Source organism: Ictidomys tridecemlineatus, chromosome 7 (assembly GCF_052094955.1).
Source record: "Ictidomys tridecemlineatus isolate mIctTri1 chromosome 7, mIctTri1.hap1, whole genome shotgun sequence".
NCBI classification, from domain to species: domain Eukaryota; kingdom Metazoa; phylum Chordata; class Mammalia; order Rodentia; family Sciuridae; genus Ictidomys; species Ictidomys tridecemlineatus.
This window is the reverse complement of record NC_135483.1, coordinates 1,138,048-1,155,932: the sequence shown is the minus strand read 5'-3', so window position 1 is coordinate 1,155,932 and position 17,885 is coordinate 1,138,048. Positions and strand designations below refer to the sequence as shown.

Genomic DNA, 17,885 nt, shown 5'->3' with positions numbered 1-17,885 from the left:
GAGCCACAGCCAATCCAGAAGGCGGGTGGAAGGGGTCCGCGGACAGGTGCACGTGGCCGGGGACCTCACTATCCAGGGAATGGACGCCCCAATGCCAGGCGTGCTCTGAACTGGAAGGACGTGTTCTAGCCAGAGCGCGCGGCCGGCCCGGGCGCTGGAGGGCGGGGCCTGTCCGGCGGGCGTGCTCCCGCTCTGGGGGCGGGGCCTGTCCGGCGGGCGTGCTCCCGCTCTGGGGGCGGGGCCTGTCCGGCGGGCGTGCTCCCGCTCTGGGGGCGGGGCCTGTCCGGCGGGCGTGCTCCCGCTCTGGGGGCGGGGCCTGTCCGGCGGGCGTGCTCCCGTTCTGGGGGCGGGGCGCGCGCTGGGACGGTGCCCCCGCGGCGGGGCCTAGTCCTCCAGCGTTACACCGAGATTCGGTTCCTAGAAGGGCCGGAAGCTGCTCCCGGGCAGCGCACTTCCGTTGGGAAGTTGAAGTCCGTGTGTCGCGGGACCCGGTGCGGCACTTCCCTGCGCTGCTTGGGGGCTGCGGCTTTAGGTTGCTTTCGGTCACTCGCGCTCCAGGCCTGCCTGACGCGGGCCGGTCTTCCCGATCCGCGCTCGGAATCCCCTTCCCCTGCAGACGCGCCGAAGCCGGTCCCGCTGCACAGCCCCGGAGGGCGGGCGCGCGAGTCCCGGCTGCGGAGGCCCGCAGGTGAGCTGCCGGGCCCGCAGTCCCCCGCCTGCTTTCCTGGGGCTGCTGACCCCCTGCTGCGTGCTCTGCAGGTTGCACCCTCTCGCTCCCATTGGAAATCCAGGCTTTTGCCACTTGGTGCTCAGAGGAGGGGAGCTGTCACATTGCGTCACAGTTGTGAGTCACTGTCAGTAAGATACCGCCCGTCACCGCCGAGTCCTGCTCCCCACATGTTCAACATGTAGAACACTGGAGAAGCGCGCCAGGCGAGCACAAAGCAGGGCTTATTTAAAAAGGGGAAACCGACTTCTCCCGGGAGGGAGAAGGGCCATAGCTGGCATCCTGGTATCCCCAGAAGCGAGGTGTTGTGCCCTTTTTATATGTCCTAGGCTTCCTTTGTTCTCCTGCCCTCTTCCCCTGTCTTCTTCCTGCGCACCTGACCAGACCCAGAGCGCTCGGTGGGAGGGCCAAAGGTGGGACACAGGTGGGCTGAAGGGGGAAGGGCAGCTTGGAGCTGCTCAGGACCGGGTACCTTGGCAACAGGTTGGAGCAGGGGCAGGTTCTAGATAAGATCCCTCAGGGGACAGTCTCCAACTTCCCAGACTCACTCAAAGTTGGCCTCCTTGGATCTGTCCTGACAATATTTACAGATCTACACTGACTGCCTGTCTCATTCTGGCTTCAATTATAGAAAACCCTGTGCTCCAGGTACCTTTTCCTGGACCATTCCGACTTTATTCTAAAGTGTCCATTCAGACATTTTGTTTGTTTTAAGCTTTTCTTTTTATTGATGACTTAGAGGGGTTATAGTTCTGATCAGTCTGTGGCTTGCCCTGACAGTGATATCAGCCCACCTGGTGACCTCCCAGGTCCCCTGTGGCTACTTGAATGGATACAGAATGTAGCATGAGTTTTGGAAAAGACATTTATTTAAATCATATCAGTATATCTTTTGAGATAATTATAGAACTTTATACTGTGTTTTCTCCTTTGTGTTTTTTTAAATTTTTTTAGTTATCAATGGACCTTTATTTTATTTATTCATATGTGGTGCTGACAATCAAACCCAGTTCTCACACATGCTAGGCGAGTGCTCTACTACTGAGCCACAACCCCAGCCCATCTCCTTTGTGTTTCTAACATGGTTAATGATATTGGTTCATTTCCAAATGACAAAGGAAAAGCTAGGAAAGTCATTGTAACTAAAGCTGCCACCAGCATTTAAAAGGAAGAGGTGATCTCATCAGGGGAAAACCTGGCACCCCATGTGTGAGAGTGTCTGCAGAAGGTGGGAGTGGCTGAGACCAGAGAAGGCTGGCAGATCCAGGCCGCAGAAGGTAGCAAGCCAGTCCCTTACCAGGCAAAGCAGCTGCAGGGCAGAAGGTTCATGTGCTCAGCTGGACACATGTGGGCCCTGGCCAACCAGAGCAGACCTGGCCTTTCTCAGGAACCATTAACATGTCAAAGGTCAGTTAAGAAGCAGTCTGGGAGGCTGGGGACACAGCTCAGTTGGTAGAGTGCTCCCCTGGCGTGTACAAGGCCCTGGGTTCAGTTCCCAGCATAACAACAACAACAACAAAGCAGCAGCCATCTGTGGGCCAGGTTGTGGCTCAGTGGCAGAGCTTGCTGGTGTGTGAGGCATTGGGTGGAATTCTCAGCTCCGCATATAAATAAGCAAAGATAATAAAGTTCATCAATGACTAAAAAGAATCTATTAAAAAGAAAAGCAGTCTGGATATCGATGACCACCACAACACACACAGCCTATCTTAATAACTCTGCTCTATAGTGCCCTGGTCACCTGGTGGGCACACAGGCTCTTACAGCCAAGATGGGCTGTGGTCACAACAAGCTGGGTCCTTACAAATCTCAAGTTGGAAAACACTAAAGCGTTGAGTAGCTCCATGTGACTGACTTGATAGTGCCAGAGGGGAAATGGGGAGAGTCTGTGAGGTGAGTGTGCAGAGGTGAGCGCAAGGACAGCTCCTGCCTGGTCCCAGGTCTCCAGCTCAGACACAGTGACTGTGTCTTTGGGGTGCATGCCCTCAGTCAGGGGTTTGGCCTTCTGATATTTGGAGAATGTCCATGTCTGTTGTTAAGAGATGGGCTGTAGTTTTCCTCTGACAGTTTGGGTTTGAGGTCGTGCTGCCTCATTAAGAGAAACTGGAAGTTGTTTGTTGGTCCTGCTAGAAAAAACATGCCAGGCATGCAGCCTGCTCTTCCCTCGGGGAGTGTCCGTCTGGTGGCACTCGCTCAGCAGGCTGGGCTTCCACTTGGCTTGCTCAGCTCTAGTCTTTATCTAAGTTGCTGGACTTGGTGTGACAGGCTCATGATGGCTCTCAGGGCACTCCTGACGGAGGGTCTGTGGCAAGGCCCCTTCTCACGTGCAGGGGAAGAAGGTGTGCTCTTTCTTCCTACCACTGGGGATGTCTTCTCCCGTGGTGTCTGAGGCTGGGCTCTACAGGGGAGGTGAGGCCCCTGCAGCAGAGGCGCCTGGATCCCGGGGAAGGTGGTTCTTGGCAGGCCAGAGGCCAGAGCAGCAAATGCGGCTCCTAGTGGGGAACGCCTGGCCTGACGGGCACCTCAGTGAGGGCGAGTGGACTCCCCAGGCCAGCCCATATTCTGAGTTAGGAGAAGGTGGCTGGGATGTGGCCCCTTCATGGGAAAGCACCCGAGGACAGTTTGTGTGCCTGCCCTGTGGAGTGGCCTGGCCTGCTGTCCAGGAACTAGCTATCTTGGTTGGGGCTCTGTGTCACTCTCCAGTGCCACATCCACAGTCAGGCTGGTGACTTTCAGCCATACCGGCTGGTCTCTATCTGGTCTGGAGAAGGCCTGCCTGCTTCCTGGTGCTCCAGAGTTCTGCTGCTTGCCAGGGGCCATAGCACCTGCTCTCCCTGGCACCTCAATGCCAGGGCATAGGCACCACTGGCTTTTCCTGGGCTCCCTGGGCTTGCAAGTGGGGGTTGGCTCTTGGAGTTAGGTGGGGCTCTGGGCCAGCCTCTCCTGCTCACCCCACTCTCTCCCCAGACTGTCTGCTCCATTATGCCTGTGTTTCCTCAGAGCGTGACCACTGCAGTTCCCGTGGATGTGCGCCAGGTGAGCTGTTGTTGGCTGCAGGCCCCCAGGTGCGGCCAAGGCAGGGAGGGTACCCGCCAGGCTCACCTTTCTGCTGGTTCTCTTTCTTGGGGCTGGGAAAAGGAAAGAGCCCAGTTCACTTAGGTAAGAGCCGGGTAGAAGTCATAGCCAACTTGGAAAATGGGCTTGGTTCTTTTACGTGCTTAGTCCATCACAGTTGCAAGCAAACTACCAGGCGGGCAGCTTAACGCTATAGCCATCTGCTTCTCTATCCTACAGAGTCCAGCATCAGTGCTGGCATGTGCAGTCCTGGCCAGGGCTTCTTCCTGGATGTAGAGGTTGCCTTTGTGAAGGGCCTCCTGTAGGAAGGAGCCATGGGCTCTTCCCTTTTCCCCCTCATCCTGGGATTGAACCTGGGGTGCTTAAGCACTGAGCCACATTCCCAACTCTTTTTTTTTTTTTTTTTTTTTCAGATAGGGTATTGCTAAGTTGCTTAGGGCCTCAATAAGTTGCTGAGGCTGGCCTTGAACTTGTGATTCTCCTGCCTCTCAGTCTCTCGAATTGCCAAGATTACAGGCATGCGCCACCCCCCCCTCAGCCTGGCTTTCTGACTTTCTAATAAGGACCCCAGTCCTGTTGTTTAGGACCCCACCCTTTGACCTCATTTAACCTTAATTACTTCTTCAGAGGCCCCATCTCCAAGCGCAGCCACGTGGGAGTCAGGGGTCTAGCTAAGAGTTGGGTGCAGACACCTGCCCACGCAGATGCCTTCCCAGGTTTGGCTGTGGACCTCTTGGGGTTTTTCCTCTTGAACACTGTCACCTGCTCTCACTCCTTCCTGCAGACATGGGACTTGGTGCTGTGTCTCTCACTCTTTTTCAGGAGCAGCTAGTCCTGGAGCCGTGCACATGTCAGGTGCCGGTGACCTTTGAGGATGTGGCAGTGTACTTCTCAAGGGAAGAGTGGGAGTGTCTTGGCCCCAGCCAGAGGGCCCTCTACCAGGATGTGATGCTGGACAACTTCAGGAGCTTGGTTGCTTTGGGTGAGGCTGTGTGGGCCTCGAGAGCCTGATAGGTTCTAGCTGAGGGCTTGGGGTAGGGAGTTCTCAGCCTGAGCAGACAGAAGGGCCCGGCCCACCCTCTGACCATCTGGTCCGGGGGCTCTTTTGACTTCTTTGGGGGCAGCTTGTCTTCTCTTTTTTTGGGGGGGGTGCCGGGGATTGAACTCAGGGGCAGTTGACTGCTGAGGCTGGCTTTGAACTTGTGATCCTCCTGCCTCAGCCTCCTGAGCTGCTGGGATTACAGGTGTGCACCACCGTGCCCAGCCTCACTTGTCTTCTTTGCCCAAGTCTCCAGGACCCTGTGTGGGACAGTGGGAATGGGAATGTCTCTTCTTTCATCTCTGCTTCAGGGAAGATTCTCCAGGGGGTCCTTCAGGGCTGTCCTGGCTGCTTAGTTCACCTTATACTGACCTAAAGCTGGCCTGAGCCCTGACCCTCACTTTGTCCTCTGCACAAATAAAACCTTTTCTCTCTTTTGAGAAGGACTTTGCGGCCCCAGACCAGATCTTGTCTCTCACCTGGAGCAGTGGGGTGAGCCATGGGTTGAAGACTGGGAGAGAGCTGAGTTTCGGGAAGCACAGCGGGATTCCCACCCAGGTGAGCGCAGCGCTCTGGACTGGCTGGCCTCTTCCTCTGTCCTCAGAGCTCCCATCACCTTCCTCTCCCAGGGGCGAGGGGGCACAGAGCTGCTTCTGAGTGGGACACGGGTGGCAGCTGCACTCCTGCCACTGGTCCTACTGGGATGGGCATTTACAAGGATCCTGGGCTCAGCTGGTGAGGGAGGTGTGTGGAGAGCCTGTGCCAGTCCCAGGCACTGTTCTGTGACAACTCAGGGGGTTTCTGAGGCCTGTATGCCTGATGCAGGTCAGAGTCTCCTGAGTGGCCTTAGGTGGGCTCTTTGTTCTGGCTCATTTGTGACGCTGGTCAACAGTGCTGCCTCCCTCCCTTAATGGAGGTGGTGGCCTTGGCAGTGGTCACCAGGGTATTTTGTTTCTCCCTTTTGTGGTGCTGGGGATGGACCAGGGTCTCTCCCATGTGCTGGGTAAGCCCTGTGCCACTGAGCCCTACCCAGCCCCAGAGTCGGTGCCTTAGCTCAGATCCAGGGCTGTGTGCGCCTGAGACAGGCTGGAAGGCGCCTAGACCTGTTGGAGCCCCTGGCTGGGGAGGTTGTGGGGTCCTGAATATATGGAGTTCCCCGGCCCCTGCCTAGGCCCTACCTGTACCTCAGCGGGGTGACACTGTCCTGAGTCCCCCCTCACGTGGGGACACCAGCCAGTGTGCATTACTGAGCTGGTCAAACCTTCTCGCAGGTCCCCCTCTCCTCAGTGGTCCTGGATGACTACCACGGAGCTAGAGCGAGCCCTGAGTTCACTCTGTATAGTCCAGTGCTAGTAGTTCTAGCTGACCTATGTGGGTTTTGTTTTTTGTTTTCTTTTTCTCTTTTGTTGTCAGTGGATCTTTATATATTTATTTGTATGTGGTGCTGGGAATCAAACCCACTGCCTCACACATGCCAGGCAAGCGCTCTACCACTGAGCCCCAGCCACAGCCTCCTCTGTGTTTTTTTTTTTTTTTTGTAGGGGGGTACCAGGGATTTGACTCAGAGGCATTTAAGCACTAAGCCACATCCCCAGCCCCCCTAATGTATATTTAGAGACAGGGTCTTACTGAATTGCTTAGCACCTCGCCGTTGCTGAGGCTGGCTTTGAACTTGCCATCCTCCTGTCTCAGCCTCTCGAGCTGCTGGGATGACTCCTGTCCCTGCATGTGCCACCAAGCTCGGCTCACCTATGTGTTTTTAGCATGTTTCTTTATAGCTTATGCTATAGGGAGTGACTTTTTAGGAGTGCCTCCTTGTTTCACTTGAGATGAGTAGAGATGACATTTGGTAGCTTTTCTTCACACTTTCAGGATGGCCACTGTTCGACTTGCCTGCCCCTGGAGCCACCAATCCTGTAAATTTGTTGGTGTTCCTCTGTAGGGTCAAGGAAGCCTGTTGACCACAAAAGACTCTGTGATCAGCTGGCCTGGGTTCACGCGAAGACCCACCTGCGGAGAAGAGTCCAGAGAGGGGCTAGCTGGGGGAAGAGCTTCCTCCCAGCTGTGGGTGAGGTGCAGCTTCCCAGGACTGCTCCAGGGAGGAAGGCAGGTAAGCCCACGACTCTCCACGGCCAGGCGTGTGGAAAGTCCTGCAGGCAGTGGCCAGGTCTTGGGGAGCAGCACAAGAGCCGCACGGAGGAACCTGCATTCATCTGTGGCACGTGCGGGAAGGCGCTGAGCTGCCACAGCCGGCTGGCTGCTCACCAGACGGTGCACACAGGAACCAGGTCCTTTGAGTGCTTCCAGTGCGGCCAGACCTTCCGCTGGTGTTCCAACCTCCTGCGCCACCAGAGGAACCACACGAGTGAGAAGCCCTTCAGCTGTGAGCTGTGTGGACAGGCCTTTAGCTTGAAGGACCGTCTGGTGCAGCATCGCAAAGTCCACACAGAGCACCGGCCCTACGTGTGTGGTGACTGCGGGAAGGCCTTCAAGCAGAAGTCCAACCTCCTCCGGCACCAGCTTGTGCACACTGGGGAGAGGCCTTTCTTCTGCACCAACTGCGGCAAGGCTTTCCGGACCAAGGAGAACCTTAGTCACCACCAGCGCATTCACAGCGGGGAGAAGCCCTACACCTGTGCCGAGTGTGGGAAGGCCTTCCGGTGGCCCAAGGGCTTCAGCATCCACCAGAAGCTGCACCTGGCCAAGAGGTCCTATGAGTGTGAGCGCTGTGGGAAGGGCTTCCGCCACCTGGGCTTCTTCACTCGGCATCAGAGGACTCACCGGGGAGGCCAGGTATAGAGGCCCTGGCCCCGGGGCTCCACCTTTGCTGAGGACGAGCTGTGCCCTCTGTCACTCTTGAGCCTAGAAGGAAACCTTATGGGCTTTCAGAATAACTAGGTAAAGCTTGGAGCTCCGTAGAGCTCCTGAGAAGTACCAACAGGAAAATACCATCAGAAGAAGGGGATCCAGAGTATGCCATGGAGACTGAGCAGTGCGTACGCGTAAGCATAAACACACACACACCCCGTTTACCCGCCCTGGAGATGTGTCTGTGACTGTCTCACCCCATGAACTTGACCCCTGTCCCCGCTGTCACTCATGTGCACTTTAACCTTTTGTCCTGGCTCTTTCTCTCCCTCTTTCATCCATCTTTCTTCCATCTCTGCAAGGTAGTGTTACATTTTTCAGAGAAGCAAAGCCTCTTTTGCGACCTCACTATGTGGGAACTTACAAACGAGCACCTTTGTGTCATCGGGAGCCAGTTAAAAGGCCAGATCTGAATTCAAAGCCAGGGTCTGGTTGGCATGGCACATGTGGGGCTGCTTCTGCTCCGTGGCAGCACAGGACGGGTGGGCTGTCCCTGGGGGTCAAAGCTGCACCCTCAGTTCTTGTCCTTGCAGCTTCTTGTACTGAGACTGACCTGGGCGTCGGCTCTTTGGCACAATGGCATCGTGTCTCATTTCTGTTCATTGAGTTCATAGAACGTGCCCAGGAAGGCCATGGTGTATGGATGAGAACTGGACGTGTCTGCCCAGCTCTGCATCCACATGTGGGACCACGAGTTACAGAGATGCTGCCAACCGGGGCCTGGGCTGCTCAGCTCTGGCCCTTGGCTTTCAGGCTGCTTAATGACTCCACTGCACTGCCCTGTGTCATGGGCCTTGGCTGCTGGGCAGCTCTGTGCACATGCCTGGTGCTGGGTGGTGCCCAGAAGCTGGCTGTATAGCGGCTGCCCGTCTGCCTGCCTACTGGGCAATAGGAGCTCCCTCTGCCCATGCCCTCCCTGTTGGTTGGTGCTCAGAGCTGGTCACGCCCCTGGAGCTGGTGAGTGGCTGGGTCTGAGAGCAGAATGTGGTGGCCAGGCTTGCTGCAGGTTGTCTTCTCGGTTTTCAGCTTGGGGTACCTCTGCTTTGCCCAGGCAGAAACAGCCTGCCAGGCAGAGCTTGCAGGGCAACTCCATACTGTGAGAGCTGAGCAGGGACCCGCATTTGTCACTGCTGTATCAGGTTATCCTGATATCTGATGAGAGTTTTGCAATTAATGACAGGCACAGTGGTGCACACCTATAACCCCAGCAACTCAGGAGGCTGAGGCAGGAGGATCACAAGTTCAGGGCCAGTCTCAGCAACTTAGTGAGACCTTGTCTGAAAAAATAAAAAGGTTTGGGTGCACCTTAATGGTGGAGTTCTTGTGCCTAATCCCTGGAACCAAAAAGTAATTCCCAGATAACATGCACCTAGACTTGGCAATGTCACAGGAAGCAGGGTGAAGAGGACCAGCTCAGCCACCAAGAAGAAGCATGGCTCCAGAGCCCTGAGGGACGCTGTTAGACAGCACCTTCTCCAAGCAGCCAGAGGCCCAGAGACGTGGGGCTGTGGTGCTGGGAGCAAATCAACTGTAAGAAGCCATTTTTGAGACAATCATGTGAACAGGCTGGGCATTGGTAGCATTAAGGAATTTGCTGGTTTTGAGGTGAATTCTGACATTTGTGGGAGAAATGACATGGTGTTAAGGATTTGCCTTTAAGTTCTAATAAAAAGGGAGAAAAGCCTGGCAAACATTGGTGAGTGAGTTGAAGCTAGGAGGTGTTTGAAAACTCTGAGGTCATCAATGCATACTGAAGCTTGCTCTGAACAGCCATGAACTGTGGCTCCCGTCTCTGCTGCGGGCCAGGAGGAAACACTGCAGACCACAGAACTTGGGGCCAGACAGCCCTGCCTGGCGGGCCCCTCTGTGCAGAGGGCGTGCATGTGTGGAGAAGGAGCCAGAGGTCCAGCTGTCTCCTCTCAGTAGGCACTGACCCCACTGAGGGGCCTCCCCCCCCCAGACACCCACCTCCTAACACCAAGCTGTGGCTTAGAGCCCCAACATGCAAACCTGGTGGGAGGCACAGGTCATCCTGCAGCAGGGGTCAGAGCCCACCCCTTGGGATGTGGGGACACGGTAAATATGGCTTTTCCTCCTCGAGGGCTGCTGGGCGGGGCCCTGGGTCCACGCTCCTGAGTCCGGAAGGCCTTGGGATGGTGAGTGAAGTGAAGGCTGTTCAAGAGTGGGAGAGATGTCAGCGGGCAGGCAGTGGATGCTGAGACTGACCCAGTCCTTGAGTCTCAATGTCCTGGGGAGCCAGTTGGCCGTGTCTAGGTCACTGCCACATGCTGAAGCCTGTGTGGTGCAGCTGTGAGGGGTTAAGCTTGAGCGTTCAGGGTCAGCAGAGAGCTGTGCTTCCTGAGGCCACTAGCACTTGTGGACAGCTGTGGCATGACCAGTCTGCTGCCTTGCCCTACCTGGCAGGCTCTGGAGCTGTGCGCTCCTGGCATTTCTTCTGAACAGGACACTGTATTCCCCACTGACTTAAGGTTGCTGCCCTGCGATGTTCCTGGAGTTTCCAGTTGCTTGAGCAGACAGCCTTGGGTGGAGACTGGTGGCCAGGAAGTGGTGAACAGGTAGGGTGGCCTGTGTCTCCATCTTAGCCCACTTCCCATAGGCTGAGCCTTCCTGGGTGGGCATGTCTCCAGGCAGGTGTCACTGGCCAGCAGCCCACGTCCTCCAGCCCCACATGCCTTTTCTCTTTGCTTAATGGAAATGGGGAATGTGTGAGGCCACTTTGTGGCCTGGAGTCACGTCCCAGTAGGGCCAACAGGTGGAAGAGCCATCCATGCCTGTGATCACCATGCCAGGCATCCACCCATCTCTGGTCTGTACTGGCTCACCGATCTGCCTGCCATGTTCTACACATGTGCCCACCTGAGGTGCACCCGGAGCTCCGGGGTCACCAGGGCCATGTGGCATTCCCTGGTGGCCTTGACTCAGGTGGGCTGGCTCTCGCTGTGGCTTCCAGTATTCCCTGGACTAGGTGCAGGTAGGTTGATGTCTGGGCCCACTGCTTTTGCAGTGAATCATCAACTCTGCGGTTCTAGGGGCCATGGAGCCCTCTATTGCTGCCCCTGACCCACACGCTCATGTGAATTTTCAGGGACACCAAATAAAACACACACACTTGACCTTTAAACAAGCTCAGGACGGCTTCTTTGTTCTCGGCCTCAAGCTCCCCAAATGGGAGAGCAAGAGAAAGTCACTGGCAAGAGAGAGCGAGCACATTCAGAAGTGGGCTTTTAGTGGGGGGACCCTCATTCTTAGAAAGTTCCATCCGAAAAAGACCAGAGGGGCAAAGTTACAAGGGACAGGTGAGTGTAATTCAACCTAAGGGGCATCGCCTACATCTGAAGACGCCCTCAACTTCCTGAACCAGGACAACACCCAGATCACTACGAAATGTAGTGATGGTCAAAGCCTCTCCTTCAGAGTGGCTCCCCACGCTCTATCATGCCAGTCCTGGAGGTTCTCAAATCCATGGGGACCCTGCAAGGGTGGACAGCTGCTTCTTGGTGCAAGTCTAGCCCCAACAGTTTGCTTTGCAGTGTTTGTATCTGGGACCTAAATAGTGGGCCCATCAAGTGAAATGCTATGGGGGATTTGAAATGTATAGGTTCTGAAAACAGCATTAAAAGCCAGCTCCACAGGTGAGCCTAGGGTGGAGCCATATTGGATTTGAACTTGCAGAAGCATCTTTATCACCATGCCAACTCCTGGTCAGAACAGAGCTGGCATGGAAACCTGGGATCCAGACAATCATGTGGCAACTCGGGACATGGAGGCCAGAGCCCCCTCCAGACCATAGCTTGTTGAGCCCTTCCTCTCTCCATGCCCCCTTCCCAGGTGCACACCTGTGAGTTGGGATGCTTATGCCAATTGCAGTGCATAGGATAGCACTGCAGCTCAGTCCAAGCACGGGTTAGCACGCCAACCTCTCCACTAGGATTTAGGAGAGTGTTCTGAGGGGCTTGTCCTGGTGGAATCTGCCATGAGTGGCAGCATGGACATTACCAGGTCCCACCGTCAGGCCCAGGCGTGTCCCTGACGCAGGGGGTGGTAAGAAGAGATCCCCCCCCCCCCCCCCCCCCCCGTGCTCCACCCAGCAGACTTGAAGTCTGTGTCTAGACTGAGCACCTGCCCTCCCCCTTTCGCTAGTGCTCTAATTAGAGCAGTTAGCTCAGCCTTCTGAGCTGAGGTCCCCAGGGGCAAGGTTGAGCTGTTGTTTTTTCTAGGTTAAATACTGCAGACCCAGCCTTCCTCTGACCCTGGAGACACAACTACTCTGTCGTGAACCATTCCTTCTCCATGTTAGGCAGGGTTGTGCAGAGAGGTCTGGGCAACCGACAGGCCTAGAAGGTCACTTCCTCACATGAGTGTTCAGCTGGAGGGCAGAGGGCATCAGGGAGGCTCACTGAAGTATCATATGTCTGATACCAAATTCAGGGTTAGCCAAGAGAACTGCTTGGTACTTTGTGAGTCTCATCATCCGTACATGCCCTTTCGTTTCCAAGGTGGCTTTGACCTGGTGTCAGGTGAGGACCTCAAGAGGTTGTCCTAAAGTAATCTTAGTGGCCTCTGTTACCAGGAGGGCTGTAGCACAACCACTTGCATACATTCTGGCCACCCTGCAGTTCCTCCAGGTCTTGGGTTAGGACCCGTGTGGCTATTCCCCTTCTTTCTGCCACGTAAGGGGTGAATGGTGTGGTAAGGTCAGGTGCTCCTGAGCTGGGGCCTGGCTGAGGGCCTGCTTTAGTGCCCCCAAAGCCCCTTCTTTTTCTTCACTCCACTCTGGAGGCTCTGAGGCTAGCCCTTCTATGCTTTCATAGAGGGGCTTTACAGTAAGGCCAAAGTTGGGATCCAGATTCTATAGAAACCTGCTGTTTCAGCTTTTTATGCCACTGTGACTAAAAGACCTGACCAGCACAATTGTAGGAGAGGAAAAGTTTATCTGGGGGCTCATGTTTCCATAGAAGGCTGGCTCCATTCCTTGGGGTTCAAGGTGAGGCAGGACGACATGGCAGGAGAGTGTGGTGGAGAGAGGCAGCCCACGTGATGATCAGGAGGCAGAAAGATCCACTCCATACCAATGCCTACCCCAGCCAGGCCTCCCATGACCAGCCACACCCACCCACTCCAGCTTCCACTGTTAATTCCCATGAGGTGACTAAGTCACTGACGGGGCTAAGGCTCTCACAACCCAGTCATTTCTCCTCTACACCCTCTTGCATGGTCTCGCACATAAGCTTTTGGGGAACACCTCACATCCAAACCATAATACCTGCCATTCCCCCAAAGGAGTGGAGCTGTTGCTTATTGGCCAGTGGACTCAACTCACAAATGGCCCTTATCCTGTCCAGGGAGATTTGTTTGGTCCCTACAATTAATATATATCCCAAATATTACACCCTCTTTTGGGAGATCTGGACCTTCTTTTTAGGTACCTGGCAACCTCTTTCTGCTAAGCAATGAGTGTAGGGTGTTTTGCTTGGAGACCTCCTTGGTTGGACCATATATTAGCAGGTCATCCACATGATCCATCCCCACTTGAACTTGAGATCCTCAAGTACTTTACTAGGGCCCAAGCAAAGACATGAGGGCTGTCCCTAACCCCCCCTGGGGAAGGACAGGGTTTTCCCAGAGATACTGGGATGACAGAGGCAGAGGGACTGGAAATGCACCCTTGAGACCCAGCACGGTAAACCAAGTAGCGTCTCTGGTATTTGAAGAGCAAGGTATAAGGGTCTGCACCTACAGGGTGTACAGGGACTGGTCTCAGGTCTTGTACTGGCCAGTATTCCCTGCCAGGTTGTAGAACAGGCAAATTGACTCATTATAGGGGAGACTGGCAAGATTTAAGAAGTCCATATTAACTAGCTCATCTATAGTAGGTCATAATCCCTTTTTGCTGCTTCTTTTAAAGGATATTGCTTCTATTTGGGTAATGCTCAGGATCTTTCTGGATCATATGTGCTAGGTGAGTATAAACAGCTTTCTCTGGCCTTGGAGCAAACCAAGCTGCAAGGATATACTTGAGAATCAATCTACAGGGTCACAAATGGCCACCAGGTGTGTTTGGGGGTTGTGCCCTCTGTGAAGCAATGCCCTGAGTTTTGCCATTATTTCTTGTCCTAGTAGTGGGAGAGGAGAGCAGGGTATTATTAGGAATACATGAGTGAAAAACAAATCATCAAACTGGCCAGGTATGGGAAAGGTAAAGTGTCCTTTTTTGTTTCTCCTTTCAAGGCCTACCACAAAAGTGGACCTAGAAGAAGGCTTCCCCCAAAAGCAGTTAGAGCAGAGCAAGTAGCTCCCGTTTCAACCAGGAATTAGATTTTTTTTCTCCCATAATATCCAAGGTTCCCCGAGGCTCCTCAGGAGAGGTGGTGATGTCACAGGGGCTTCCGGGCACCTGGGGCATCCTCAGTCAGTCTCCACTGACAGCCCCTCTTTTAGAACAGGGGCAGTCAATTCCCCAGTACCAGGGTCCTCTGGCAAATGGTCCCTTCCCATGTGAAGGGATCTGACGGTGGCCTTTGACAGACTCTTGCCAAGTGCCTGGTGTTTTTGCACTGGAAGCAGGAAGTCTTCTCCTGAGGTCCTCTTAGATTTCCTCGGGATGATTTACGGGTCTCAAGGGCATTGCCAATTTTGGTCTGTCTTTACTCCGATCCTTCCTACTTTCCTCCACATCCCCGTTGTTGAAGACCATGAAGGCAGAGTCTAGTCCTGGTTTTGCTTGTTGGAGGCCCCCTCTGGGGTTTCTGTCATTTTCTCCTGCTCTCTGGGGCTGACTGGCCAATGAGATGTCTTCCCCATGGGTGAGGCCCGCTCTAGAGGAGGGCTGTACTGGCACACACGCGGAAGGCTCTTCTAGCTGTCATGGAATGCTGCACGTTTCCATCTTTTCCTTTTGGTAAAGGGCCATGAAGGTTTGGACATAGGGAACTTTTAATCTATCACCATTTATTGGGTTTTGTATGCCCTTTTTCATCCCTGCCAAGAGCGCACCTATCTTCTGGGCTCTCCTTGTCATTCCTGCAGGGTGTTATGATCCCCAGGGGGTCCTCCGTTGGGACTGCCTCTGTCTGGGGTGGCTCTCCTCTGGAGTTCAGGCAAAGAGCTCAGCTTCCCTGCCGCTGCCTCAGGGACTCTCTCCCTGTCCCGTGGGCGCAGCCTACTGTCAAGATGCACTGTGTCTCCAGCACAAACCACAAGCCCTGGCCAGGGTCTGGGACCATCAGCAAGCCTGCCTGGGACTGCTGGGCCTTCCCAGTCTTCCCTTGTGCTGATGGATGGCCCTCACATCCAGGGGCCTTGTCCCCTCACATGTCCTCTGCCCCAGCCACCTCCCTGAGGTAACATGAGGGACCAGGATGAGTCCCACTTCTGGTGTGCTGATGGCTCAGAAGCTTTGGGGAAGGAGGCGGCCTGTGGTTCCTCCCTGGATGGGTCATATGGAGGAGTTGCCATAGCGGGCAGCTTAACAATGGGTCCAGGATATTGGGGTTTGGGACAGTTTTCTTAGGGTTCCTTGTGGGATCTTGTCATCACATAGGAGTGGGATTTGGTAAAGGGCCATGAAGGTCTGGACATAGGGGACTTTTAACCACTTGCTTTATCTCCTGCTGCAGGATGGTATTACAATTGGGCATCCACTCAGAGGCCATTTCTCCAGATCCCCTAGCTGTACTGGGGCCCAGCATTATAACAGTAAAGAGAAGTTCTTTTATCAGATCATCAGGGTTGAAACATTTCCGCTGATAAGGGTACATCCAGGTGGCAAGGGCTGTGGAATGCAGGTGGGCCCTCCCATGTTGGCTATTCTGGAAGAGAGGAGAGTTTTTAAGTCCCGTAACTAGGCCTCTGAATCCCACCCAAGGCAACTCTTTTCGGAATTAGGGACCTTGGGTTTTGGTGTTTCCCACTTGTTCCCATAGAAATCCCACAAAAAACTTGTAATCAGATGTCTCTGGCCTTGTGTTAGGTGCGCACAAATTTCCTTTGGGTCTCTATGACCAGGACCATGAGCTTCCTGTCTAACAATTTTGGGACATAATTTCTTCTTTCCCTTTTGAGTATAGACACCCTTCTGGTCTGACCCTGTGACTCCCTGAGGTCTTCTTCTGCTCCTAGCATCTTGGTAACTTTTCTTTCCCTGTTTAAAAATCATCATTCTCTTGCCAGCAGAGTTTAGTCTCCCCTGCTCTTAGGACCAAGGAACCCACACAGTCCTATGTGTGCAGTGTCACTGAATGGCGTCTCAGTTGTTCCTCTCCTACCTTTTGTGGTCTTATTAAGCCCAGAGAAAGGTGTGGGGGTCTGAAGTGTTGAGATTCGCTCTGGGTGCAGTGTTGGGTTTCTTCAGCTCTGGACCCAGGAACCAGAGTTCTGTAACAAGGACTGTGGGAGGCTGCCTGGCTGAATGACTGGCATTCTCCTCCCCGTGGGTGGACATGGCTCTGTCCATGACCTGGATGTGCCCCCATCTTGGAGGTAGAGGATGTGTTCAGGTGTAGGTGTGCTGTCCCGCAGCCCCTTGGGTCGAATTACACTCACCTGTCCTTGTGACCCTGCCCCTCCTGACCTTTTTTGGATGGAACTTTCTAAGAATGAGGGTCCCCCCAATAAAAGCTCACTTCCGAACGTGCCCTCTCTCTCTTGCCAGCCTCTGTGACTTTCCTCACTCTCCCATTTGGGGAGCTTGAGGCCGAGAGCGGAGGAGCCATCCTGAAGCTTGATTTAAAGGAAAAGTGTGTGTCTGTGTTTTATTTGGTGTCCCAGGAAATTCACATGAGCAACCTTAAGTTCAGCTGCCCACCAGGTCGGAGCAGCAAAGGACACCCATCCCACTGGACTGGCCTACTCTAACACATCTGCAACAGCCCCCTGCAGACACAAGCACTCAGAGGCAACAGGTACAGGCTCAAACACAGCAGGCCACCAGACACTGACGTCAGAGGCCCTGGGGGACTGCTGCATCAGGTTCCGATGGCAGCAGGCTCAGGAGAAGCTGTCGCCTGCAGATGTGGACACCACCTCAGGTCAGGCTCAGCAGGAGTCAAGGGCAGGCCTTCCTGGGCCTGCTCTGCCCTGCCCTGCCCTCCTCTTTCCTGAGCAGCACTGGACTTCTCGGCTGTGCAGCCACATTCCTATGTCTTCTGCACTCATGGGTCTACCTGCCTTTTCTGGCAAGTTGTTTGGTTTTTTTTTTCTCCCATTATAAGGAGTTATCCTTTAAAAACATTTTTTTTAAGCTTTTAGTTGTTGATGGACCTTTATTTTATTTATTTATATGTGGTGCTGAGAATCAAACCCAGGGCCTCACACATGCCAGGCAAGTGCACTACTGCTAAGCCCCAGCCCCGAAAGGTATCCTTTTAAAATTGTTTTTTACAATATATTTTTTAGTTGTTGATGAACCTTTATTTTATGTATTACTTATATGCAGTGCTGAGGATTGAACCCAGTGACACACATGCTAGGCAAATGCTCTACCACTGAGCCCCAGCGCCAGTACAGGAAAGTCATGCTTTGTCTATTTTATTGTTGTAAATATTTTTGCCACCAGGTACAGTGGGCACACCTGTAATCCCAGTGGCTCAGGAGACTGAGGCAGGAGGATAGCAAGTTCAAAGCCAGCTTCAGCAACTTAGCAAGGCCCTAAGGAACTTAGCAAGACCCTATGTTAAAATAAAAAATAAAAAGGTTGTGCTGGGGATGTGGCTCAAGTGGTAGCGTGCTTTCCGGGCATGCGTGGGGTGCTGGGTTCAATCCTCAGTACCACAAAAGAAATTAAATGAAGATGTTGTGTCCACTGAAAACTAAAAAATAAACATTAAAAATTCCCTCTTTCTTTAAAAAAATAAAATTAAATAATAAAATAAAAGGGCTGTGGATGTGGCTTAGTGATAAGCACCCCTGGGTTAAATCCCTGGTAATATATATATATATATATATATTTTTTCTCCAAGATTGGTCATGTTTTCTAATTTATAGTATAAAAATTTTCACATTAACTTTTCTGTCTTAACAGAAAAAAATCTCTTATGGGCTAGGGATATAGCTCAGTTGGTAGAGCGTTTGCTTCATATGCACAACGTCCTGGGTTCAATCCCCAGGACCACCAAAAAAGTAAACAAATAAACAGTCTCTTATGCCTTTAGGTTTTCT

General features: G+C 53.6%; 1 protein-coding gene and 1 non-coding gene across 6 annotated transcripts; both read left to right on the top strand.

The window, feature by feature from the left end:
• Nucleotides 1-546: 546 nt before the first annotated feature.
• Znf707 (zinc finger protein 707) lies at nucleotides 547-9,400 on the top strand. 5 transcript variants are annotated; one of them, XM_078016556.1, is made up of 5 exons: nucleotides 547-688; nucleotides 3,728-3,763; nucleotides 4,625-4,784; nucleotides 5,283-5,399; nucleotides 6,784-9,400. In XM_078016556.1, the coding sequence occupies exons 3-5, from the start codon at nucleotides 4,751-4,753 to the stop codon at nucleotides 7,638-7,640; spliced, it is 1,008 nt and encodes a 335-aa protein (XP_077872682.1). In that variant the 5' UTR covers nucleotides 547-688; nucleotides 3,728-3,763; nucleotides 4,625-4,750; the 3' UTR covers nucleotides 7,641-9,400. The 5 variants fall into 5 exon arrangements, with proteins under 5 accessions (XP_077872682.1, XP_077872681.1, XP_077872680.1 ...); XM_078016554.1 differs by having other exon boundaries at nucleotides 548-688; nucleotides 3,695-3,763; nucleotides 5,286-5,399; XM_078016553.1 differs by having other exon boundaries at nucleotides 548-688; nucleotides 3,695-3,763.
• Nucleotides 9,401-17,769: 8,369 nt separating this feature from the next.
• Nucleotides 17,770-17,841, top strand: Trnam-cau (transfer RNA methionine (anticodon CAU)). Its single transcript has one exon. It is a non-coding gene; the product is annotated as a tRNA-Met (tRNA).
• The last annotated feature ends 44 nt before the right edge of the window (nucleotides 17,842-17,885 follow it).

Excerpts from the sequence above, each read along its gene's own strand:
- Znf707 (XM_078016553.1), top strand. The coding sequence starts at position 3,710 with ATGCCTGTGTTTCCTCAGAGCGTGACCACTGCAGTTCCCGTGGATGTG. Across the intron at positions 3,764-4,624 it reads TTCCCGTGGATGTGCGCCAG|GAGCAGCTAGTCCTGGAGCC; the intron begins GTGAGCTGTTGT and ends ACTCTTTTTCAG. Across the intron at positions 5,400-6,783 it reads ACAGCGGGATTCCCACCCAG|GGTCAAGGAAGCCTGTTGAC; the intron begins GTGAGCGCAGCG and ends GTTCCTCTGTAG.